At 43.9% G+C, this 26,817-nt stretch overlaps 1 protein-coding gene across 4 annotated transcripts in view; it reads left to right on the top strand.

Annotated features, from left to right (window-relative positions):
• The first annotated feature begins 7,461 nt into the window (after positions 1–7,461).
• The window catches only part of Esr2 (estrogen receptor 2), a 54,423-nt gene continuing 35,067 nt past the window's right edge, over positions 7,462–26,817 (top strand). For 3 of the 4 annotated variants that reach the window (XM_087552290.1, XM_087552292.1, XM_087552291.1), the window contains exons 1-3: positions 7,488–7,782; positions 16,885–17,340; positions 18,386–18,558. In XM_087552290.1, the coding sequence (XP_087408416.1) occupies positions 16,922–17,340; positions 18,386–18,558 (592 nt within the window). In that variant the 5' untranslated portion in view covers positions 7,488–7,782; positions 16,885–16,921. 4 annotated transcript variants of the gene reach the window in all.

The raw sequence follows: 26,817 nt of genomic DNA, 5'->3' as shown, positions 1-26,817 counted from the left end.
AAGATTAGGACCGAGACATGCATGGGTGGCTTGCACGGGGCTGGCTGCAGAAACCCGTTTACTCAGGTGGTTCATTTAAACTACCAGTCAGAGGAATCTTGTCTGGTGGCCCGAGGACACAGATATCAAGTTAGGTCCCCATTGCTGCTATGTCCTTGGCACCTGGAATGCTAATCAAATACATACATCAGTAAAGAGTTCGGTTGTATAGTTATGCTCGTAGGTGACGGTCAGGTCTAGAGCAGAGCTCGATAACATTTTGCATGGTACTACCCAGTTCTACAGGACAGTCACATCACCACTTCAGGTTACGTCACATAGAAGGAAGAAAAAAAAAACATCACATGCAAACAGACATAAAGGTGGAAGGTTATCAGGTATATAATAAACTAGAAGTGGAGCTTTTGTTTAGCCATATGCATATAGGAACACCCCAGCTCTGAGCCTCAGTTTTCCCATCAGTAGAAAGGGACAGACAGACTCTTGGAATCTAGGAGGATCCAGGGAAGCATGGGAGCGAGCTCTGCAAAGCTCCTGTCTGAGGCCTGAGCTGGGAATATGCTCAACAGATCTTACATTCCCTTTCCTTACCACAGAGACGAGAGCTCTACTCAAAGTCAACACCCAGTGTTAACTCACATTGTTATAATAGCACTGAGCCTTCCTAGTGAGAATCACCCCACACCCTAGAGAACTAAGAAAACTTTAACAACAGCACACACTGGTTCTGGCTAACGCACAGGGCCGGGCCGGGAACAGAAACTCCCTCAGCATGTACAGTCTCTCGGCCTCAAGTTACGCTTTGAGGCATTAAATATGTTTTGTAGGGACAGAAATTCCAAGGTTTGGCTGTTTGGACAAATGTAGAGATTTGAAATATAAAAATATTGTCATGGTTACCCAGGGACAGACCAGGACTGCTTTTCCCGGGCAGCTGTTAACCAGGGTCATCCTGTCATCATGCTATTCCTGATAAGAGCTCGGGGTTAGCCAGGGTCGACCTCTCAAAACCGCCCTGCAGGCAGAGCTCCTGTAACTAAACCTTATTTTTGTGTGACATAAAACTTTCCATTGGTGAGTCCTTTACTTGTTTATTTATTTTTTAAAAGATTTTATTTATTTCATGTATGTGAGTACACTGTCACTGTCTTCAGACACACCAGAAGAGGGCATCAGAGCTCATTACAGATGGTTGTGAGCCACCATGTGGTTGCTGGGATTTGAACTCAGGACCTCTGGAAGAGCAGTCGGTGCTCTTAACCACTGAGCCATCTCTCCAGCCCTGGTAAGTCCTCTCTCTTTCTTTCTCTCTTTCTCTCTCTTTCTTTCTCTCTTTCTCTTTCTTTCTTCCTCCCTTCCTTCCTCCCTTTCCTCCTTTTCTTCTTTCTTTTTCTTCCTTCCTTCCTTCCTTCCTTCCTTCCTTCCTTCCTTCTTTTCTCCCTTTCTTCCCGTTTGTCTATCTTTCTTCTTTTTTGGTTTTTCAAGACAGGGTTTCTCTATATAACCCTGACTGTCTTGGAACACACTTTGTTGGCCAGGCTGGCCCAGAACTCACAGAGATCTACCTGCCTCTCCCTCCTGAGTTCTGGGATTAAAGGTGTATTCCCACCACGTTGGTCTGGGCAGTGGAGAGGATCCTGCCGTGCCACATTAGGCAATGCCATGTTGCTGATCATCATCAACGAAGGTGTTAAGCCACTGCTGTGGCTTCTACCGCTTCGGATCCTCCCAAAACAGACCAAGTTATATCCACAGTGTGGAATAGTTCCCGTCCTATGCCTTAGAGCAGAAGAGAGCATCTCAGGATCCGAATCCTCCAGCTACACACAGAACAGAAAGACCAACACTCCAAAGGCGTGCCTTCCCGTGATTCCTGCCTAGCAGTTATTTTTTTTTTTTTAGGGTCCCTCCACCCTCTTCAGTGTTTTGTGTATTAGATTTTTCTCTCTTGCCTTGAACTGTCTTTTGTTTGTTTTACTTCTTCCATTATTTCTTAGAGAAACATCCTCAGCTTTTCCAAACTGATCCCTTTGTGAATGCCTGAATGGGCAAAGTGGGTGCTGTGGGATTGTGGAGGATGCCAGAGACACAAGATGACAGCACAGTCAGTGTCAAAGTTGGGCTGCACACTGCAGGGAGCTGGGTGCACTTCCGGAGGGCCGATGTCTACAGGGCGGATGGAGCCGGTGCTGTCTTTTTTTTTTTTTTAGATCCAATTGATAAGATATGATTGCCCACCTAAACATACAAAGCCTGGTACCATCCATACCTTAAGAACATTCATAACAACCTGTAAATACACAGAGCGGAATCCTAACTTCACCTGCCAGGACTTCTCTCCCTCTCCCTCCTGTCTCTTCTCCCTTTCCGTTCCAGTCTCCTCCCCTTCCTTCAAACTTTTCTCCCGCCCATCCTTCCAACTCATCCAATGACAGGCCTCCTTCTATCCTGTACCTGCCCCTCACCTGTATTTTACAAATTCAATAGGGAGAAGGTTCTGGAGAAGTCACCTGAGTCCTGAGTATGTGACTGGGCAGCTGTCCTTGGGTCAGTGGAATTAGCATCAAAATACAGATAACTCTAAGGCAAGCCACAACATTTCCCCCCTTTTGTCCAGTTAAAAAGCCTTTTCACTTATATATAAATTGAGTACAATTATTACCATTGTACAATTTGTAAAACATTAGATACACTCAGCACCCAGTCCATCAATTTGTCCATTAACTAAAGCATCTTGTCATCTATCCTAAAAGACTATAATTCTATGCCTGACATATCTTGATTTGAGATCTTTTGCCATCTGGCCATCTGAAAAACCATCCTTTCAAATTTATTATCTTTCTCAATGCTAAACAGCTTGGGTTGTCTATGAGACTACCAGTCTTCAACCCCGTCAGAAATCTGAGAATGGCCAAATATCTATACACATAGGAAGCCTAACACAGCTTCCAGAACTGAGAGGTTGTAGAGACAATTCTCCACTAGCACACTCCTCTGTTAGCAACATGTGAGCGCAAATCTTTTGAAGCAGGCAGAACATCTTCAGAGAAGAGGCAGGGCGGGACAGTGGCGAATCTGCTTTTGTGCTTCCTTACAGAAAGTATATCTGTTATAAACAGGATTCTTTACGTTCTCCACTGTCGCCCACGTCATGCACCAAGTTAATCTAGTTAGTCATCATGAGCACCGGCTGATAGACAAAATATCCTTTCATTACAAAGTGGTGCATGTTCTGGGAATGCAGCTCCGTGACAGAGCAGGTGCACAAGATCGTCAAGCCCCAGCCTCACTCCTTAGCACCAAAAACCAGCAGCAAAAGCAAGCTATTGAGCCGGTGCTGCTCATCATACGTAACACAACTGACTTTTAATAATTCAGTGCTTTGCTCCTGAAGGTTTACTAGTAAGGACTTCAGGCTCTGTTATGGGGTACTTAGGGTAGCGGAGACCTTTTCCTGTCACACCACGTGATCGCTTTGCTAGGCGCCTTGGTGATGAGACAGAGACAAGCTTGTGACCCTGCTAAGCATCGCTGTTACCACGGGTTCCAGGGTGCCTTTTGGTCCAACCATTGGCATCCACTGTCTCATGAGTCCCTTTGGCTTTTTTTTTTTTTTTTTTTTTTTGGTCATGGCTCAGGTGGACTGGAGGATAATCACCCTTCTTACCGTCATTTAAGCAGACAAAGAACCCATTATCCTTCCTGACGGACAGGGTGAGTCAGAGGCAATTTCCTTTTCTCTGTTGATTCTCTTTGCTTCAGATGTTCCGCAATGATACGTCTGTGTAATGAGCAGCAAGCTGTGGGTGTTTGAGGGTCTTTGAAGCGAGAACATGCTGCCCCCGTGAGCAGGGCACTTTCTGAGGAAGCGTCACCCAGCCCAGGGCTCCACTTCTGGCACTGAGTGAATGGAAAGAGGTGCTAAGGAGGGTTTTGTCCGTAGAGGGAGGCATCAGGGTTCTGCTAGAGCAAACCTTGAGTCAGCTTTATTGCTGATCCATTGTAGACATGTGGGGATTTGTTGCTGTTATTGTTTTAATTTTGTTTGTTTTTGTTTTTGTTTTTTTTTTCCAGACAGGGTTTCTTTGTGTAGCCTTGGTTGTCCTGGAACTTTGTAGACCAGGCTGGCCTCTAACTCATAGAGATCCTCCTGCCTCTGCCTTCCGAGTGTCAGGATTAAAGGCGTGGGCCATCACCATCTGGCTTTTGTATATGTGCTTTAAACAGACACAGGACAGGACTTTAAGGCTAGGTCCTGGGTTCAAATCTTTCTCAGTCACTCACAAGTTGTGTGATCCTAGGTAGGTCACTAAATCTTCATGGATATCCGTTTTCTCATCCATAAATTGGAAGAGTTAATGATTGAGCATGCTCTATGGAGAGACATGACAAGGGGATTCCATATTTTAATTTGGAAGCAACTTGGGCTGCATACTGAGTTCAAGGCTAGCCTGTGTTACATAACGAGATTCTTCTAAAAAATTAAAAAAATAAAAAGGAAGGGAAAGAGTGTGTTTTATATAGCAATTGTCTATAAAATAAAACATATACAGGCATTGGTTAGTTTTTTTGTCAACTTGACACAAAGCTACAGTCACCCAAGAAGAGCTAACTTCACCTGAGAAAATGCCTCCATAAGACGGCCTGTAGGCAAACCTGTGGGCTATTTTCTTGGTTAATGGTTGATGGGGGAGGGCAAAGCCCATTGTATGTGGTTCTGGGTTGTAAATGACAGCAGGGGGGCAAGCTGGGAGATGCAAGTCTGTAAGCAGGACCCCAACATTGTCTCCCATCAGCTCTGGTCTCCAGGTTCCTGCTTTGACTCCCTTTGTTAGGGATGACAAATTGTAAACTGAAAGGAACCTTCTCCTCCCCAAGTGGCTTTTGACCATGGGGTTTATCACAGCAATGGAAATCTAGCATGTGCGCGCACACACACACACACACACACACACACACACACACACACACACACGAAAGCATCATGTCCATCACTGGCCACTGTGTATAAAATCCACGATTGCTACTGGGCTTCTTTTTCATCTTGTAGCTTCGCATGCTGGCTGTAAGCTCTGTGAGCCTCTGTTCCTCATCTGGAAGGTGGAGCTGGTATCGCCTGCGTCTTGGAGCTGGGATACGGGTTAAATGGGCTGCTGTGCAGCCTGGCGTGGTATAGATACTTTGATAGAGGTCAGCTTTCTCCCTCTCACACCACCTTTCCCTGCCTCTTGGCTCTGGGTTGAGATTCCTTCGCCGATGTTCCACTCTAGATGATTTTTAAAATTAAAAATGAATACATTGTGTATATAACGTGTGTGTGTGTGTGTGTGTGAATGTGTGTGCGCACACGCCACTCACTTCGGGTGGCAGTCAGGGTAACCTTTGGGAGTTGGTTCCCTTCTCTCCTTCCATTTTAAAAAAATTTAGTTATTTATTTTTATGTGTATGGGTGTTTTGCTGGCATGTGTGTAAGTAGATGTACCATATATGCGCCTAGTGACTGGAGGTCAGAAGACAGTATTGGTTCCCCTGGGACTGGAGTTACAGGCAATTGTGAGCCACCATGTGGGTGCTGGAACTGAGCCCAGACCTTATGGAAACCCTTTCGCTTTCCTTGGGTTCTGTGGACTAAACTCAGGTCTGTCAGCTAGCTTGGCTGGTCCATTTATTGGTTGAGCCATCCTGGCCTCCCTCCAGATGAATCTTGTTAACAAGTACCATTAAATGAACTGATTGTTTAAGACCTCTACTTCAACTTTGCTACCCAAGGCAGAAGGAGGAAGGACTGAGTGATACAGGACACACAGACACACGGGAAAGGGTACAGGGATGTGCAGATTGGGGAGTACCAATCTCACCCTTTCCTTTCCTCACCGGAATGGTCTCAGTAGGTAGCCCCTCTCCTGTCCACTCTACCTTTCCTAACCCTCAAGGATGACATTTTACCTTATAAATGGGGAAGAGTACAGGACTCTTAGCTTAACTGAAACGTGCACATAAGACGATGGGGGCAGTGAGGCTTTCGGCAGCCTTTGCTCATAGTTTTTAAAGTAGGTTCTTTTCCACATGTGTAGTCTGTGGTGCCTACCTGTGGGACTCATAAACCCAGGCCTCAGGAAGGTCCCCAAAGGCATTTTGGTTACACCTGAAATGTTGAGGTTGGCGTTGTACAAGTTTCCCTCCAAATACCCCTTGGTTTTCTTCTATTACATTTCCATCCATCAAGAAACACATTCCGGGCCTGAAGAGACAGCTCTGCTGTTAAGATAGCAAGCTGCTCTTGCATAGAAGCTGAGTTCTGCCCCAGCACCCATGCCCAGGAGGGAATCCCACACCTATATTCTCCGTGGGCATCTGCACGCGTGCCCTCAAGCCCACGTGTGCATAATTTAAAAGATAAAAAGTAGATCTTTGGGGCTGGAGAGATGGCTCAGAGGTTAAGAGCACTGGCTGCTCTTCCAGAGATTCTGAGTTCAAATCCCAGCAACCACATGGTGGCTTGCAACCATCTGTAATGGGATCCGGTGCCCTCTTCTGGTGTGTCTGAAGACAGCTACAGTGTACTCATTAAATAAATCTTTAAAAAAAAAAAAAGTAGATCTTTGAAACCCTTCATAAACGCCCCATGATGTGTGCGGATGGCCTGACCACTAATTAGGTACACGAGTGACACCAGGTCGGCCTACAGGTCATTTGTTTTCCTTTTAACTTTTGCCACCACAGACTGCCTTAAAGCCAATTGTTTCTTAAAAAAAAACAAAAAAAACAAAAAAAACAAAAAACTAAGGCGTGATCCCCTGCCTTTGTAGAGTAGGGTCACTTCCAGGTTAACGCTGTGGAGCTGGGAGGATCCGAGCTGCCATCAGGGGGCGCCAGAGACCCTTTGGGACAAGGAAGAGAGGAGCCCTGTAAAAGCGCAGGCAGATTTTTTCCAGGTGAATTCCCTCGTTGTTTTTTTTTCTCTCCACTTCCATCGCCAGCCGCTGGTAGACACGCATTCAAACCTCCGCCTCCAGCCCTTGCCTTTCTGGGGCTCAAGCTAACACTCCCTGGAAAGGGATCTGATTTCATTACTCCGTTATTACTGCTTATTTCGGTGCTATTACCAGAACCCGGGGCCTGGCCCATGCTTCTTAAGGAGAGTTGTCAGACCTAAGCATTTAATGACACGCGCGTGGGTCAAAGTATGGAAACAAGATGAAGTGTGGTCCCTGGACGCACGCAGTCAAGTCCAGAATTCCTGGGGATCTGGTCAGAAATTCCCATTCCCGGGCTCCATCTCGGTTCTCCATCGTCAGTCTCTTGGAAGGGGGGTGTCCCTAGTGGATGACTGTGAAGAGGCTGGAGGTCGACATCCAGTGGATCCGGTTGCGCGGCGCGGGAGTGCCTGAAATCTCCGGCTCCGGGTTTGTGGTCACGTGGACTTCTTAGCTACCCTCCCACACTCTTTTCTAGGTCTTTAAAAGACGCACTAACATCCGTTAGTCGTGGGTAATCTTTGCAGCTTCTCCAGCTGCTGGCCTTTTTGAAACGCACTCTCAGGTCCCTGCCTTCAGCGAGCCTTCTAGAATCAGCCACCTCTTGAAACTTCTTGGTGGGGAGCTGGCCCAGGGGGAGCGGCTGGTGCTGCCACTGGCATCCCTAGGCACCCAGGTCTGCAATAAAGTCTGGCAGCCACTGCATGGCTGAGCGACAACCAGTGGCTGGGAGTCCGGCTCTGTGGCTGAGGAAAGCACCTGTCTGCATTTAGAGAATGCAAAATAGAGAATGTTTACCTGCCAGGTAAGTGTCCCTTTGCTCATTGTGAGGCTTAATTGAATTTGTGGGAGGCCAGCAGAGTTTAGAACAATAAAGCGGCTGGGGCTGGGGGATAGATGCAACTCTACTGAACACTACCGGAAACGGAAATTTTATTGACTTTTGGATTTTTGGTTTTTTGTTTTTTGCTTTTTTTTGTATGAACATAATTGTCCTTTTAAAGGAAGAAAATTCCTGTGATTTTCCTAGCAGTGGATAAGATGATGAATCTTCTTCCTTGAGTATTGTGGACCTGGGAAGCTGTGTCTATCTTAGGCAGGTGATCCTGGCTTGAATCCTTAGTCGTGTCAGAAATGGAGTTTGACTTCTTCCCTGGATAGTCAGAGAGAGAGAGAGAGAGAGAGAGAGAGAGAGAGAGAGAGAGAGAGAGAGAGAGAGAGAGAGAGACTTCTCTTATATGCCGGAGAGGAATCTAACTGTTGCTTCTTCCAGATTATTTGTGGTGACTATTTCATAGTGGAAGGAGGAAATCAGGTCAAGTGAATACTGTTGGTTTTGTGTGTGTGTGTGTGTGTGTGTGTGTGTAAAACAAAACTATGAATCTGAGCTCTATTAAGAAAGCAAGCCTGGTGATTTTACTTAGGATTTAGAAGGCAGGTTTCTGTTTGGCACATAGTACCCTGGAGGAAAGATTTTTATGTCTTGTTCTATTTCAAGTGTTTTTGTGAGCATTCCACTTGAAATTTCATTGTTCCTGTGGTGATCCGGCTCACGGTGGATATTTCCTCTCTGTCCGTGTAAATGTTATTTAAAGAGTGAAAGGAGAGATTAGAAAGTGGATATATATTGACAACAAGGAGGATGTAATAGGGAGCTTCACTTTCCAGGACAAGGCTCTACCTGTCCTCAACCTGCCGGTCTTGACCCCCTTGAGAACCCTTGACCTTCAAAGACATTTACATTGCGATTCATAACAGTAGCAAAACTACAGTTATGAAGTGGCAACAAAACTAATTTTGTGGTTGGAGGTCACAATAACGGGATGGATTGTGTTAAAGGGATTGCCCCAGTAGGAAGGCTGAGACCCACTGCTCTCCAGACATTCTATCTGAAGTAAACGATGAGGGTTTATCAGTAAGTGATAAAGCAGGAATTTTAGGTTTCCATTTTATGTTCATAGTTGTCTAGATGAATCTGAAACTTTTATGTAAAGAGCAGTTTTAAAGGCAACCCTTTAAGTCTTGCTCAAGATATATAAATGTTTGAAATTAACAAAAAGCAGGTAGAAGACAATTTCAAGGTGGGTCTGAGGAACCCAAATGGATCTAGTCAGATTTGATATCTCTCAGAATTTACTTTTAATATAAAAAATGTGAAATTTAGTACTAAATTCAACATATCAAATATATAAACTAGCACTTAATGGGCTCCTTCTAAAGGCAAAAGCACTGTCTTATTTAATGTGTATTAAACAGGCAACGACTTAAAATATATTTCATTTTTCAAAAAAAATACATTTCATTTTAAAATTTTAGCTGATGTTTTGAGTCATTTTATGGAATGATTAGAAAGTGGTTATATAAAATCCTGAGGAATAAATTCCAATCATTTCTAGGTAAGTTGTTTCAATTATGTATGCAAAGCCCTTGAAGCTTGACCCTTTGGTTATTAGACTTCATAATTCAGGATTTATTTAGTACATTGTAATAGAAATTTGAAAAAGTGATCCGTATTGCAGTATTGTTTACAGACAGTTTGCCTTTAAGCTTTTAAAAGAAAGACCACTGAAAGATTCATGATAGAGAAGAGTCAGCCTTTTCTCATTTTCCGAAGATACACATTCAGTTTTAACGAGTTGCCTATAAGTTCCTTATTAGTGGTCAATTTTATGGTTGTTTTAGGGTAAGTTTTCTTTGTTCCTATCATGAAATTGATTGAGGGCCTTAATACTTTTCTTCGGAAAAGGCACGTGCAAAGGTAATAACTGCTAAGCAGAAGCACGCAGGAAGAATGTGTGAGGCTTAAGAGGTGTCTCCAAGGGGCGGGGGATGTTGGCCACTTGGTATGGTCTTTCTAGCTAGCACAAAGCCCTGACCTCTAGCCACAGAACCACATGAATCAATCATGGTGGTCCTTGCCTATAATCCTAGAGCTCAAAATATGGAAGCAGGAAGATCAGGAGTTTAAGGACGGCCTTGGCTACATAGCAATTTTTATGCCAGCCTGGACTGCATGAGACCTTGCCTTAGAAAAGGAAAGAGGAAGAAGAGAAATGTCTTTATACATATTTTTCGTGTCCATGGAATTCTCTCTGGTGTGTGTGGGCGTGGGTTTTTACTTTGATGGGGAGCACAGGTGTGGGATGTGTGGAGGGGGTGCTTTGTGGAGGGGGATGGGCAGCTGGAAGAAGAATGGAGCTGGCCTGTGGAAGCTGTCCTCGTCTGCAGGCCCAAGATCTGGTCCTCACAGGAGGTGGTAACTTCTCTGCACACGCAGAGCAGGCAAGGTGCTAATAGCCCAGCTGTCCAGACTGCTTGAGGTGATGGATTTCTGCCAAACAGAAGTTTTAAAAAAGGAAAATTCAGAAGCAAAAGCCCTCACAATCAGAAAGCATTTTACTTTAAATTGTCTAGGAATCCTGACCATCTTGAGAGGTGTGCCCAGTGGCACGTCAGTGGGCCGGCTTCAACCTCTTCACAGTACAATGAGACCTTGTGGAATGTTCTCCCTCGCGCCGCCTCCTCTCTTCCCCAGAGCGCTCGGAAACTGTGCATTCCATAGTATTTTCCCATTTCTACTGAGGATGACAGGAAAGTCTGAGGCATTTAGGTGACTTGTCTAAGACCTCGCTTTTATTCATTGTGGAGTCCCGGATCCGATGTGCCCTGTGCACCAGAATACACACGAATACGGCTAGATGGTTATTGACGTATTCTTCTGCTAGATACGTAGATCTGTCTACTCGTTTTGGAATGTCATGCTATTTCCAGGGCCAACCCTTTTCTTCTCATAAAGCCACTGTTAAGATTTAGGGGTCTTAAAAAGTTATTTATTTTTTCGCTTAAGATCCAAAAATGTGTTTTTCCTGACCAGTACCTCAGCCCACCACACATAAGCCTGTGTGTACAAAAGCCTTTCTGAGGTTGGGACTTAGGAAGAAAAGATCTTTCATGGGTGATCGTATTACCATTCATCCAAGATGTCACTGACAGATAGCTGTGATATGAATCTGGACGGATCGGAAGATATTCAGCCAGAGGGCAACCTTAGTTCTAATAACCGTCCATCAACAATACTGACTCTCAACAATCCTGGTTCTCAACAATACAGACTGTCCTGGGACTTGGAAGAAAACCAAGTGAATTAGCGATAGTAGCAGGTGAGATCTCTGTTTTCTAGGCAATGTCACTGTGGCAGCTCGTTGGTGGCCTGAGTGATCTCGTCACTTGCCCTTGCCTGGCTTGTACCTGACAGGGCCATTTGAACTGTGGACCTGAGGGTGAGTTTCAGCTGCAGGTGATAAGGATGATGGAATCAGTTATCAGTTATCTGCTGCGTTTAAGCTTTGCATTCACTCACCAGCTGGATCAAGGAAAGTGTTTTTTTTCCCTTCAAGTTCATGTATGTTTGCACACATATGTGTATGTGCATGTATGCGTGAGACAGAGGACTACCATAGGTACTGTTCTTCTTCAGGCACTGTCCATCTTGAAAAGAATTAAATTTATCAGCATTTAAATGTTCTGTGTATTTATGTATATGGATATATGTACGTGCATGTATGTGCATATATGCATGTGGTACCTGTGGAGGCCAGAGGAAGGGGTCGGATCCTCTGGAGCTGGAGTTACAGGCAATGCTAGCCACTTGACACAGATGCTGGGAACTGAGCCTGGTCATCTGAAAGGGTAGCAAGTATCTTTTTTTTTTTTTTTTTTTGTTCTTTTTTTCGGTGCTGGGGACCGAACCCGGGGCCTTGCGCTTCCTAGGTAAGCGCTCTACCACTGAGGTAGCAAGTATCTTAGCTGCTGAACCATCTTTCCAGGCCACTTTGATTTATTATTATTATCTTTATCATTGTTGCTGTTTTGTGTGTGTATATGTATGTATATATGTATGTATATATGCATGTATGTATGTATGTAGGCATGCATGATGTCTATTAGAGTATGGGTATGTGCATTCCATAACTCTATATGTGTCTGGAGGTTAGAGGACAACTTTTCTCTCACTTTCCTGTGGATTCTGGTGATCAAACTCGGTCAGCTTGGGAAGCAAATGATTTTACCCACTGGGCCATCTCACCTGATTTCTTGAGACAGGGTCTCTAATCTGTCTGCTATGGACTGTCGTGCAGCTCTTTACGTGGATTCTTCCTCAACCCAGGTACTTCCTGCTTCTTAAAGGCCCGATGAAGGGGCTGGGCAGATAGCTCAGCGGTTAAAAGCCCTTGCTGCTTTTTCAGAAGACCAGGGTTTGATTCCCAGCACCTACATGGTGGCTCACCACCATTTGTGACTCCAGCTCCAGGAGATCTTCTGGTTTCTTTGGGTACCAGATACACAGTGCACAGACATCCACAGATAAAACACCCATACATAGAAAATAAGAATATGTAAGTCTTAAGTAAGAGGCTGGATAAGAAGAAAACAGCAGAGGGGTCAGACGGTTGCTACTGGAGGTTACAGATGAAAGTTCGGTGCAGCCCACTGAACTTCGGGATGCTGGAGTGCTAACTACACTCCTCTTAGAGATGGAAAGCTAAGGGCCTGGGATTCACTGAGACCTTCTTTGATCACAGTGCTAAAACTTTATCAAACCATTTAATTATATTTTTGTTCACTTTGTATTATCTTGAAGTCCTTTGCTCAAATTTGTTTGAGATTTACTGTTCTCTTGGCTTACAATTTCTAGATTTAATTCATTTTCATATGACGATTCAGAGTACCGTGTTTGTTCTGTATGGAGGTTTACACTTTGAAAGATTTGGTGGCATCTTTCTGTTTTTCTTTTTGTTGGTTGACTTTTTTTTTTTCCAAGACAGAGTCACAGGACATAGCTCTAGGTGGCTTGGCACTCCATATGCAGAACAAGCTGGCCCCAAATGTGCAGCCATAACTCATGCCTCTGCTACTCCAGGACTGGGAATGCAGGTGTGTGCCACCATACCCGGCTCATTTCAGTAACATTCTTGTGAGAAGGACTGTAAAGGGCTGGGCTCTACTGGTGCAGTGTTCACCTGGCATGCCAACAACCGTGGGCTAGATCCACAGCACCACAGGTGAAGGGTATGGTTGTACACAACTGTAATGGCAGACCTGGGGAGGTGGACGAGTTCAAGGTTCTTCTTAATAAGAGAGCAAGTTCAACCCCTACCCGGGTTACATGAAACACTGCCTCAACAAACAAACAAACAAACAAACAAACAAACAAACAAACAAAGGTAGGACTGGAGAGGTGATCCAGTGACTACACGTGTAACCACAAGGACCAGAGTTCTAACCCCAGCAGCCGTGTAACAAGCTAGATATTCCTTGCTTGCAGTCTCAACTCCAGCAGGGATGGAGACAGGAGATTCTGGAGGTTTTGGCTTACAGCCTAGTAGAGAAGAACTTGAGATCTCGGAAGAAAAAGGAATGGACAGGGGGTGGCAGAGAAGGGCACCCAACATGTGTGTATACAGATGCACGTGTCTGCACATATACAGGTGCGCGCGCGCGCACACACACACACACACACACACAAATAAATACATAAATCTTTAAAAAGAAAGGTAGCATGTAGACCATAATGACTGTACTCATTTTTGGACATAATTTTTATTTGTTAAATTGGACCTTCTATTTTGTCTTTTTATACTTTTTAGTCTTTTTATACTTTTTATAATGTTCAAGAAATTTAAATTTTAACATCACCTCCAAATTTTGTGTATAAATACAATTGCTATGCATGCCGAGAGCTTATGTATTTCGCTCTCAGTTGATAGAAGGCATGCTGTTTAAATTCTATTGTTCGAGTTCTTTAAATGCGTTTTGACTTGGGATTTGGCAGCATCAGACATGCTCAGATGATACAGGCAAAAAGTATGCTGAAGCCCGGTCTCAGAGCTGAAATACTGAAGATACGGTACCGTGAGGGCTGGGTTAAGATGGTACTGGCCTCAAGAGGCTGCTCAGTGGTTAGGAGCACTTGATGCTTTCCCCTTCTTATTAGCCACTAAATTTCCCTTACCTTCGAGTCTTTGGATCATCTCTTCTGTTGGTATAGCAGTCTGGGTCAAACCAGGACATACAGTTATATGATGCCCTCAATAGGGGAAATTTAACACAAAGAAATACTAGCTATAAAAAGAGATAAGTAGGACTGGAGAGATGGCTCAGCGGTTAAGAGCACTGACTGCTCTTTCTGACGTCCTGAGTTCAATTCCCAGCAACCACATGGTGGCTCACAGCCATCTGTAATGGGATCTGATGCCCTTTTCTGGTGTGTTTAAAGACAGCTACAGTGTCCTTATATATAATAAATAAATAAATCTTTCTTCTTCTTTTTTTTTAAAAGGATAGATAATTATAAACTATGCAGAGATTGTTTTAACCTTGTAGGGATGAGGGAAAATACCCAAGGAAGGACAATTCTGAAGGGGTTTAGAACTTGCTGGGTAAAGTAAGGTTTGGCCATTAGCTTTCAGTGATGTCAGCTTGTTTAGAGGATCTAGGGTTGCTGCTAAAGCAATATATCCCCTCTAAAATGCAGTTTAGAGGCTGGCTGCCAGAAACCAGGGCATGCACACAAAGTAGGAACCTGGGCCTTCCTTCAGAACACACACGGTGCCAGGGTAAAGAGTCTTGTATAGTGGATGACTCTGCAAGTGTTCAACCCTTGGGCCACTGTCTAGAGAGGTCCCTATGAAAAGGTCATCACCATGCACAGCGCAAGGTTACTGTGAGATTTCATTCTGGACCTTTGCCTGGGGCAAGTTCCACCTGGATTCTCACCTTCTTACTGCCTGTCTCTACCAGGACCAGAAGTGGGAACAAGCCTTTGTCTCGTGGTGTCTCTCTAGCGCCCTCTACTGAGCTTAGTATCGAGCTCAGTTTGGTCTGATAGGACTTCTGTTTTTCCATTCATTCACTCATTCATTCATTCATTTCATGGTATAAATCCGATGTTGAAGGTTGCTTTTAAAGTCTAGAAGCAATAGACTGACAGAGTTGCCTGTGGTTAGAAGCACGGTTTATATGATGAATTTCTCGGTTTTGTTATTGTAGATTTACAGCATATTTGAATATGTTAAGACTATAATAGTCTCACTCACTGATGTACCCCTTTTAGGCTTATTTTTCAGTAACAGCTTACAGTTGACCTTAAGCTCTAGGGAAAAATACCTTTATGCATTTCTCTGCTTTGACATTTAGAAGTAATTTTGTGATAAATTATTGTGGTTTAAAGTTCTCACGGTTGAGGCCTGGAGAGATGCCTCAGCAGTTAAGAGCACTGGCTTCCATTCCAGACGGCCTGCATTTGATTCAGAGTCCAGGCATCCGAGTGGTGGTTCACCATCATCTGCGACTGCAGTTCAAGGGGTTCCTGACACCTCTGTAGGGCCTAGGCATATGTAGCACACAGACACACATCAGGCAAAACATCCACATATAAAATAAAATAACATCTTAAAAAATTCTTGTTGTTGACATCAGCAGCAACGGAGTGATGAAGAAGTGAATGGGTGTGTGTGGCTTTGTTGCTACTCCCCTAGGACTTGTTGTTTGTTCAAACTCAGCATGGTGGTAAATTCATATAATCCCAGCACGTGGGAGGGAGGTAGAGGCAGGAGGATCAGAAATTCAAGGTCACCTTTGGTGTCATAAGTAATTTGGGGACCTCGTGGGATGTATAAGAACAGCCAATAAAATAGAGTGGGAGCTGCACACCGTGCGTTCCCACCCCTCTGTCTGCCATGTTTTCATATATACCTTCCAGGACTCACTTGTAGTCCTCCACTAATGTGTGTGTGAGTGTTGTTAAGATAACACGGATACTTGAATTAAAAAAACAAACCCAACTGTGTGTGTGTGTGAGAGACGGAGAGAGCGTGGGCACATGGGTGCTCTGGTGTGTGTGTGTGTGCCGACGTAGGACAACTCTCAGGGATTTTTCTCTTTCCACTGTGGGTTTTGGAATTCAACTCTTCAGGCTTGAGTAGCAAACACTTCACCCTCTCAGCCCCATTGGCTGCATGTTCCTCCTTCTTTTGTTCTTTTTTCTTTATTTGAGCTATATTGCAAATATCTCATATATCCTATGCTGTTCTTGAACTCCTGACAAGAGGATGACCTTGGACTTCTGATCCTTCTGCCTCTGCCTCCTAGATAGTGGGTTTACAAAGATCTTACACTGGTTGCTGCAATGCTAGGGCTCAAAGTCAAGGCTTCCTGTGTGCGAGGCAAGTACTCTACCAACTATGCTATATTCCTGCCTGCCTGCCTCCCTCTCCTCTCCCCTCCCCTCCCCTCCCTTGTCCTCCCATCCCCTCTCCCTTCCCTGCCCTCCCCTCCCTTCCACTCCCCTCCCCCCTCCTCCCACCCCCTCCTTGTTTCTTTCTTTCTTTTTTTTTTTTTTGTGTTAGCACCTTAACTCTTGTTATTTATTTTTTTTTTATTAACTTGAGTATTTCTTATATACATTTCGAGTGTTATTCCCTTTCCCGGTTTCCGGGCAAACATCCCCCTCCCCCCTCCCCTTCCTTATGGGTGTTCCCCTCCCAACCCTCCCCCCATTGCCGCCCTCCCCCCCACAGTCTAGTTCACTGGGGGTTCAGTCTTAGCAGGACCCAGGGCTTCCCCTTCCACTGGTGCTCTTACTAGGATATTCATTGCTACCTATGAGGTCAGAGTCCAGGGTCAGTCCATGTATAGTCTTTAGGTAGTGGCTTAGTCCCTGGAAGCTCTGTCCTTGTTTCTTTCTTTACCGAGACTCCATCTCACTCCAAGCAGGCCTGGAACCAGAAACCCCTCTGCCTCAGCCTCCTTGATTATATGGAAGCCCCATTGCCCCTAGCTAAAATGAATATGTCTTAGTCACTCTGGCAGCTTGAACTAACCAGACATCGTTTGCTTTCCTCTGCAGTCATTACATCTGAGTCCCATGAGTCTCTGAGAACATAATGTCCATCTGTACCTCTTCTCACAAGGAGTTTTCTCAGCTGCGACCCTCTGAAGACATGGAGATCAAAAACTCACCGTCGAGCCTTAGTTCCCCTGCTTCCTATAACTGTAGCCAGTCCATCCTACCCCTGGAGCACGGCCCCATCTACATCCCTTCCTCCTATGTAGACAACCGCCATGAGTATTCAGCTATGACATTCTACAGTCCTGCTGTGATGAACTACAGTGTTCCCGGCAGCACCAGTAACCTGGACGGTGGGCCTGTCCGACAGAGCACAAGCCCAAATGTGCTATGGCCAACTTCTGGGCACCTGTCTCCTTTAGCGACCCATTGCCAATCATCGCTCCTCTATGCGGAACCTCAAAAGAGTCCTTGGTGTGAAGCAAGATCACTAGAGCACACCTTACCTGTAAACAGGTAAGTCTTGTAAATCATGGGTGGTGGCATGCTCCTCTCTTTGCAGGTTAGTACGAAGGAAGATGTAAGTAAAGGTTTTTACTTGGCCACCTACATTCTTAGGATACTGGACACATGTTGCTCTGTCCTACTCTGATGTTCCAGTTCTCAAAAAGTTGTGCTTATGGATGAACACTATGAAGAGAGTTCACCATAATGGATAGTCTCTTTATGCAACATAAAACTTAACATCAGTTTGATTTGGGCAAAGGTGTTGAGTTTTAAATGTTTTGTTTATAACAATATTTCCCGTGTTAGAGGAGCCAGGAGCCAGAGGGCCCACCTCAGAGCTAGAGGCATGTTTAACATCCTTGGGACTCTGGGTCTAACCCGCAGCACCCCAAAACCTAGCATCTCTGAGCCCCAAACTGAACCAAAACAACCTTTAAGAAAATACACAATTATTTTTTCTTCGTAATCTTTTCATTTATTGGTAGGAGAAACAAATATAAAAACTGTGAGTCCTGTCTTAAGACGAGTGCTCTTAACTCACCCCTCTTTAAAGGGTGAAATGTCTTTTCATCATTTCTAGACTAGCAATAGATTTACTATCTCTCTCCCCAAAAGAAACAAATCCTGGTAAAATCAGCCCCTGGGCAGAGTGTGCAGCTGTCCCTGCTGCCTCTCTGCTGGGCTCTTCCCTGCCTGCTTTATAGCCTTCCTTCTGAGGACTTGTCCTCACCAGGTGGGCTCTCACTCTTTTTTTTTTTTTTTCTTTTTTTCGGAGCTGGGGACCGAACCCAGGGCCTTGCGCTTCCTAGGCAAGCGCTCTACCACTGAGCTAAATCCCCAACACCCAGGTGGGCTCTCAAATGTCAATCACCCCCACGCTGGAGCTCCCAGCGATCTGATATCAGGTTTCCTGGAACATATTTATCCCTAGCCCTGGAAGGCAAAGAGATTAAATTTGGCAAAGCTCATGCTATTTTTTTCCTGTAAAGCCCCTCCCCTCTCCTTTGTATCCTCTGACAATGGCTATATTCTCTGTTCCCCCCCCCCCCACCAGAGAGACACTGAAGAGGAAGCTTAGTGGGAGCAGTTGTGCCAGCCCTGTTACTAGTCCAAACGCAAAGAGGGATGCTCACTTCTGCGCCGTCTGCAGCGATTATGCATCTGGGTATCATTACGGCGTTTGGTCATGTGAAGGATGTAAGGCCTTTTTTAAAAGAAGCATTCAAGGTACGAGGGTATGATAATCATTTCTTTAGTAGTCACACCTTAGCTTGCAAGGAGTTTTGCACAGATGATCTGATGTAATGGTCATGTTGGCCTGGCTGCTATACTTCATGAGCTGGAATATTTGTGTGTGGGCATGGGTTGAGTGAGGGTATGTGGGTGCTTGGATTACATGTTTCTACCCCAGAACCTCAAGATTATAGAAGTCAGTTTGCCCCTACATTACCTAACTAGGTAAGGGGGATATTTAGAAAAGGAGAGAAGATATCTATTTACAACCTTGTAAAGATACTTCTAGGAAAAAAAATCGGTGCTTATCAGGAGCTCCAAAGCATGTCTGTCTGTCTGTCTGTTCGTTTTGTCCTATGTTTAATATAGGGCTATGCTTGTATCATGATGGTGGGCTGGCTCCTGAGGGGAAAAGAATAATTAAAATTTATGGAAATGATCAGGAATTAACTGTAGCAGACTTTGAGAAGTATGTCGTCCTTGGACTCACGGATTGCAATCTCCTAGTTTTGATCTGACATCAGACTGTCTCCTTGACCCTCCCAGGAGTCTTTGATGGTGGTTACTTACTTGGTGTGTACTTGTTCATGATGTGTTTGCTGTTAATTTGTGTGTGTTGGGGAGGGCATGAGTAGGCCACAGCATAGGTGTGGAAGATCGAAGGACGATGTGCTGAAGTCAGTTCGTTCTTTCCACTTTGTGGGTCTTGGGGCTCGAATTCAGGCCCTCATGTTGGCAACAAATGCCTTTACCCCAGAGCCTGTGTTGGTTTTTTTTACTCATATTTTTAATAAACTTCAACTGTGCACACCTGGCTTCAAGGCTAGCCAGCCTGATTGTCCTCGACACTTCTCCCTCGCCTGCGCCCCTCTACCTTACAAGCCCTGAAGTACTGAAGTCACTTATTTCTTTTAAAGGTATTTATTTTTGTGTGTGTGGAAGGGTACATGTATGTAAAGAAGTGCAGGTAGACATGTGTGCATGTGTGTGGAGAGGTGTGTGTGTGTAGGCACACGTGTGCACGTGTGTATGCATATGTGTGGAGGTCACAGATAGACATCTGGTATTTTCCTCTATTGCTTTCAATTTTTATTTTTAAAATATCATTTTATGGGCTGGACAGATGGCTCAGAGGTTAAGAGCACTGACTGCTCTTCCAGAAGACCTGAGTTCAATTCCCAGCAACCATATAGTGGCTCACAACCATCTGTCAAGGGATCCGATGCCCTCTTCTGGTGTGTCTGAGGACAGCTACAATGTACTCATATACTTAAAATAAATAACCAATTCTTTAAAAAAAAATTACTTTACTGTATGTGTTTAAGGGTTTAGCCCCATGTGTGTCTGTGTACCACATATGTGCCTGGTGCCCGGGGAGGCCAAAACAGACCATCAGATCACTTGAAACAGGAGTTCCAGATGGTTCTGAGCTGCCAGGTAGGTGCTGGGAATTGAACCAGAGTCCTTTGTAAGAGCAACAAGGGCCCTTAATCACTGAGGCATCTCTCCAGCACTCCCTGTCTTTATTTTCTGAACAGCATCTCTCACTTGGGGCCAGAGCTTGCCCTTTGGGCTGGACTGGCTGACAAGACAAGCTTTCAGAATCTTGCTGGCTCAACACTGGGATTGCAAGCATGGGCTTACCTAGGTGTTGGGACTCTGAATTCAAGTCCTCAGGCTTGCACCACGGCAGCTGAGTTACTGAGGTGTTTCCCTGACTCCAAAGTCACTGTCTTATGACCTTCCTTGGCATGTCTCTGTTCTGTCTCTCTGTCCTCTCCCCTAAGCTTCCTCTCAGGCAATCTCTGCTTCAAGCGGTCCTTTTCCGCTCAGTTCAAGTTCTCAACTCACTAACAGCACATGGGGTACCGGACTGAGAATGACAATTTAACTTGTCCATTGATAATTCTAGATAAATAGGACATTTTGCCTCAAGAGAGAAACACTGGTGACATCTGGAGTCTGGAGGCATGAGCCATCTCTCTGTGTGTCGCTGAAGTGTACCCTGTACGGATGGCCACCTGTTGGTACTGGCTTCTTCATTTATTAGCCTTACAGCTTTTCCTCCATCCTGTCTCTGCTTCTGTGCACTGGGGGTATTCGTGGAGTGGTAGTGGTGAAATATATTCATTAAGTATTTTTATTTATGATAACTGGAGCAGTAGATTATAGGCCCAGGTCTAGTTCCCCTCTGATCAGAGCAATTCAGATGTTCTGAAATTCAGATTTGAAAGGTTTTTGCTTGTTTGTTTCTTTTAGATGGGTTCACAATGTAGCCTAGAACTCTGCACAGCCCAAGCTAGTCTTAAACTAACAAAAATTATTTACTGGGGCTGGAGAGGCGGCTCGATGAATAGTACTAGCTGCTTTCCCAGAGGACCCAAGTCCAATTTCTAGCACCACACAGGAATACATGTAGTTGTAACACCAATATGTATTTTAAAAAGGATTCATTATTATAGGGGTGTGTGTGTGTGTGTGTGTGTGTGTGTGTGTGTGTGTGTGTATGCGTGCGCACGTGCTGTGTGCATATGGTCAATGCCATGGTCTGAGTATAGACACCAGAGGCAAGCTCTGGTCCCCAGGTCTGCATGGCTGTAAGTTTTGTGGGCTGAGCCAGCTTGTTGGCTCCACCTTACTTTTTGAGACAGGGTCTCTCACTGAAGTTAGAACTCACCAATTTGGTTAGCCTACCAGCCATCATGTTCCAGGGGTCCTCTTGTTTTTCCCTCCCCAGCACTGGGTAATAGACACCCAATGCCCTGCCTCACTTTTCACTAGGTGCTGGGGGACCTTAATCAGCTTTTGTAGCGAGCTCTTTATTGAGCCATCCCTCTGGGCCCCTGAATCCTGTATCTTGCTCAGGTTCCAGAATTACCTCTTTAGGGACTTTCGACCTATTCCAAGTAGCTACACCCTTTGAAAGGAGACTGCTCTCTTTTGATGTGTAGGAAATGCATGTCAGCTTGAAATATCTGTGGACCTCGAGATAATAGGTGCCAGTTGTTGACAATAAAATTTCCTCTTGTTATTTTTTCCTATTACATCAACCAGGGTGCCAGGTCTTAAATTTGCAAAAAGGAAAGTTAATGCCCAGACAATTCCCACTAGTCTCTTTATGTTTTTGGCATAATTTACAATAATTGAACACTTTTCTCCTCCTCCTTCTCTTCTCCCCTCCCCTCCCGCCACCTCTTTCCCTCTTCTTTTGTTTTTTCAAGACAGGGTTTCTTTGTATCCATGACTGTCCTCGAACTCATTCTGTAGACCAGGCTAGCCTCAAACTCTGAGATCTGCCTGCCTCTGCCTCCAGAAGCCGTGTGCCACCATGGCTAATTGCTTAGTTTTTGAAAAGGCCCCAGATAAGTCAGGATGTTACTCTAGTAACTTTAGAGGTTGATTGCATTTAACATTCATTCATTCATTCATTCATTCATTCATTCATTCATTCACTCATTCATTTATGAGACAAGGTCCCATATAGCCTAGGCTGACCTTGAACCCATTAAATCGTCCAATGAAGTTATTGACCATATGATCCTCCACCTTCACAGGGATCATAACATCCCCCACTAAGCCTAGTTTATTCGGTGCTGGGAATTGAACCCGGGGCTTCTTCATGCATGTGAGGCTGGCTCTCTGACAACTGTGCTATGCCCCCAACTCACACTGTACTTTTTGCCATTTGCCATTTTTCATTTTTGTAGATTTCAACTTTCCTTGCCAACCTGGTCAGTAAAGCTACCTGTTCACACCTCAGTGCAGCGGGGCTGTGTGGGCTGGCATCCCATCAGCTCCAGACTTGCTGATCTCTCCACACAGAGAGGCGCCGTAAGACACAAGTGCTATCATTTCCCTCCTCGGCTGTGGAGCCCAGAGAAGGGATCAAGGTTCCAATCACTTCTGGGCTAGATTAGGGCACGATTTATTTTTAAAAGCTTATTCCTTTCATCCTGTTTCCTTTTGAAATGCTTTCAACAAATATTAGTGGAGCTGTGCATTAGGCTGTGTAACACAGGAAGACGACACAGTGTATTCTATTTTGTCCGTTGCCGGTGCAAAATTGTTTCCTGAATGATGAATCTGTAAAGAAGCATTGGGTTATGCTACACTTGATCTTAGCCAAAAGGCCGAGAAGCGATGCATTGGGTTATGCTGTGTGTAGAGATTCATATTCTGTACGTCTGGTGATCAGACTTGAGTCTCTCATGCTGTGTGACCAAGTGACCTTAAGCTTGTCCTTATACTTTACTGACAGAGCCACCCCTCCAGGTCTGTGTTCTTCCTCACATCATGCGGCTCACATCAACCAGGCATTTCCTGTTGTTGAAGGTCCCAAAGTCTTTCTCACAGCCCTTACCATGCAGCCTGATAGATTAATTGCTTTGTCTTTACTGTTGAAGATATTATCGGTTATTTTTATTGTTTCAAATAATGCTAAGATTTGTATTTGTTTATAAAACACTGGGAAAATGTTTTCCTCTGGATGTAGTCTCCAAATGGTAAGGTCTGAATAGCATGTTAATGTCTAAAGTTTCCACCCACTGCCTCCACTCCTTTTCCCTTTTTGGTGAGCATCTCATAAAACCCAAGCTGTCCTCAAATTTGTGCCTGGCCTTGAACCCCCAAACCTCCTGTTTCCAGCTCCCAAGTGCCTAGATTACATATGTGAGCCATCATAATTGGCTTAATGTTTAAAATTCTTGGTAGGTTTCTTTCAATTATTTTTCAGAAAGGCATAGAAAAAAGTGAACTGAGTGAATGAGTTTTGGTGTTTGTTTTGTTTTGAGGCAGGGTCTCCTGGAGCCCAGGCTGACTTTGAACTCATGACCTTGAACTTCTGATCCTCCAGGGACCACTTCTCGAGTGTTGTGATTACAGGAGTATATGGGTTTATGTGGATGGATCCCAGGGCTTCGTATCCTAGACAGGGACTCTAACAAATGAGCCACACCCCAGTCCCCTGATGGTTTTGTTTTTTTACCAAAGTATGGATAGCATTGAGACTATCTTTTTATTTTTATTTTTTGTAAGACAGGGCCTTGCAAAGCTGTTTAACTTGACCTTGAACTCTCTTTGTAGCATTAAACTCTTCCAGCATCTGTCTCCCAAGTCGGCATGCAGAAATATCTAATCACTACATGGTTAAATCCTATCAACTTTGCAAATACAATTTTTAAACTTAGGTCTTTTGACATTGGGGAACTATATCAACTTGTATTTAATTTATAATGGTTGACTTTTACATGATATTATTTAATTGAAAGAGAGAATTTTGGTATATTGACTAGCATAAGAATCAATGTGCTTATCTTTAAAATAAATTTTTTCCTATATTTTATTGATTAAAACCTTTCTTTTTTTCCTCTTGATGATTTAAAATATGGGAGCTGGACTGCAGACATAGATAGCACAGTTACAAAGAGCTCCAAGCTAGTCTGAGCTCCCGCACACAGCCTGGCTTCCACGGGGAAAACAGTATAGGGCTTTAGTTTGAAGCGTAACTTATGTACAGTAAAATGTCCCTATCCAAATCACTTATGCTTCTAAGTTTTTGAAACTATGTCATGTAATTGGTGACATATTAAAGATGTGAATGTTATCAGAAAGTTCTATCCTGTTTCTGTCACACTGCTTCCCCAGGCTGGGGATAGCTCTGTTGCTAGTGTCTAGTATGCACGAAGCCCTGGTTCACTATATGCTCTTTGGATGTTGTCTCAGTCCCTGGGAGCTCCCAGCCATCCAGGTTAGTTGACACTGTTGGTCTTCCAATGGGGTTGCATCCCCTTCAGTTCTTTTGTTCATATTGAACCTTCTGATTTTTTTTAAGGTAAAAATATCTTCTTACCTATTTTTTAATTGTTTTTGAGATTATAATTACATCATTTCCCTTTCCTCTCATCAACCCCTCCCATGTGCCTCCTTGTTCTCATTCAAATTCATAGCCTTTTCTTTAATCATTGTTACATTTATATATAAGAGCACTGGCTGCTCTTGGAGAGGACCTGGGTTCAATTCCTAGCAACCACATGGCAGCTCACAAGTGTCCGTAACTTCATTTCCAGAGTGTCTGATACCTTCTTCTTGCCTCTACGGGCATTGGAACACATGTAGTACACACACATACTTGTAGACATTCACACAAACACATAAATTCTTCTATCTATCTATCTATCTATCTATCTATCTATCTACCATCATCTATCTGGCTATCTATCTATCTATCTATCTATCTATGTATCTATCATCTGTCTGTCTGTCTGTCTATCATCCATCTCTATCTATCTATCTATCTATCTATCTATCTATCTATCTATCTACCATCATCTATCTATCTATCTATCATCTATCTATCTATCTATCTATCTATCTATCTATCTATCTATCTATCTGTTTTTTGAGATAGCTTTGTGGCTTTGAACTCACAGAGATCCACCTCTGGGGTGCTGGTATTAAAGGTGTGCACCATTATGCCTGGCTTATATGTAAAAAGTTAAGACTATCACACAGATTAGAGGGAAATTTGAAATCACAAATGCATTGTCCCTGGCCTGGTACAAAGCAGACATCACTGTGAACTATGTGATGAATTGCAGATGTCCACAGGAGTTCAGGGTAGTATGCAGTCAATGGACAGCAAGAAATGGACCCTACTCTACTACAACGAGGCACGAACTCTATCCACAACTCAAACGAGTAAGGAAGACCTTGAGCTATAGTAATTGAGTGAAAAAAATATATATGTACATATATATATATATATATGAAATATATATATTAAGAAAGCCAGTGAAAGCAAGCAGTGGTGGTGAATGACTTTAATTTCAGCATCCAGGAGGCAGAGACAGGTGGATCTCTGTGAGTTTAATGCTAGAGCAAGTTTCAGGACAGTCAAGACTACACAGATAAAAAGAATGAAAGGAAGGAAGGAAAGAAGGAAGGAAGAGAAGGAAGGAAGGAAAGAAGGAAGGAAGGAAAGAAGGAAAGAAAGAAGGAAGGAAGGAAGGAAAGAAGGAAAGAAAGAAGGAAGGAAGGAAGGAAAGAAGGAAGGAAGAAAGCCAGCGAGAACATTACTTATTTGTGCTTTAGCGTCTCCCTGCTGTGCAGCCAGGCTGGTATTGAAGTCCTTCTACCTCAGCCTCCCGAGTGCTGGGATAACAACTGTGCTCTACACATGTGGTACCAAAATATTTGTTCTTAATGAATTTTAAACTTAAAAATGAATTTAAGCTAAAAGTATTTATGTGTAGTATAAAGAACATTTTACCCAAGACTGTTTAGGGAAGTGACGTCAACATACTTCACCACCCAGAATACTTTAAGCCATGTTTTCTGTCTCCACCACACCATCATCCAATCTGGGATGCTAGCACCACGTGTTACCGCCCCCGAAGGCTCGGACTTAGAGTTTTGCTGATGCCCTCTCTAGCACAAGGCTCAAGATCAGGAACTGACCGTATGTTTAGGTGTTCTATGTTTAGTCTCTGTCCCCCAGCGCTTGTGTTATTTCTATCATCACAATACTTTGGAAGACTGAAGCCGCCATCTTGCATAACTAATGCCCCTCCCTTTGGCTTTGTCTGATCTTCCACCATTAGACTCTGCTTGCCTTATCAGATGGACAGCCCAGTCGTGCTGGTGTGTTCTCATTAGCCCTTTTCATGTGGTGTGTGATTTCAATTTGTTCTGTTACTAGTGGGTTCATTTTCATTACTTGATTAAGCTGCCAGGCATCCATTCTGCAAAATTACTCTTCCCCCACTTTTGTAAGGAAACTTTCGTTGGACACCTTTTGAGCCTAAGCAAACATCATATTCTTCGTTAAGTCAATGAATTAATTTGTATCAGTATAACTTTCTGCATTAGGTTACTGTCATTATCTCAGATCTGGCAAGGAGCCGTCCTTAAGCCAACTCCTCCTGCCTTTTCAATATGTTCCTGTAATTCTTTGGGGATTGCTTTTCTTCTTCCTGGCACAGAATGTTTCAGGTGCCTTCTGCGTGTTACCTGCCCTAGTTCTGAAATAAGCTGTTTTTCATGGAATCCTCCTTCCCTTACTGGAAAATGATAATAATAAAAGATATAAGCATTCCTTTCTCACTGCTCGTGGAACGTTCCTGAACCAGGTCCTCTTGAGAGACAGAGTTAGAGATTAGATTTATGTATATATCCATATATGGGCATATGTTCATAGACATACATTCATCCATGTTCCCATTTCTCTCTGTGTATATATGTATACATGAGGCCATA

This window comes from Rattus norvegicus, chromosome 6 (genome assembly GCF_021556685.1).
Source record: "Rattus norvegicus strain SHRSP/BbbUtx chromosome 6, alternate assembly SHRSP_T2T, whole genome shotgun sequence".
In the NCBI taxonomy this organism is placed as follows: Eukaryota; Metazoa; Chordata; class Mammalia; order Rodentia; family Muridae; genus Rattus; species Rattus norvegicus.
This window is presented reverse-complemented; position numbering and strand designations above follow the sequence as displayed.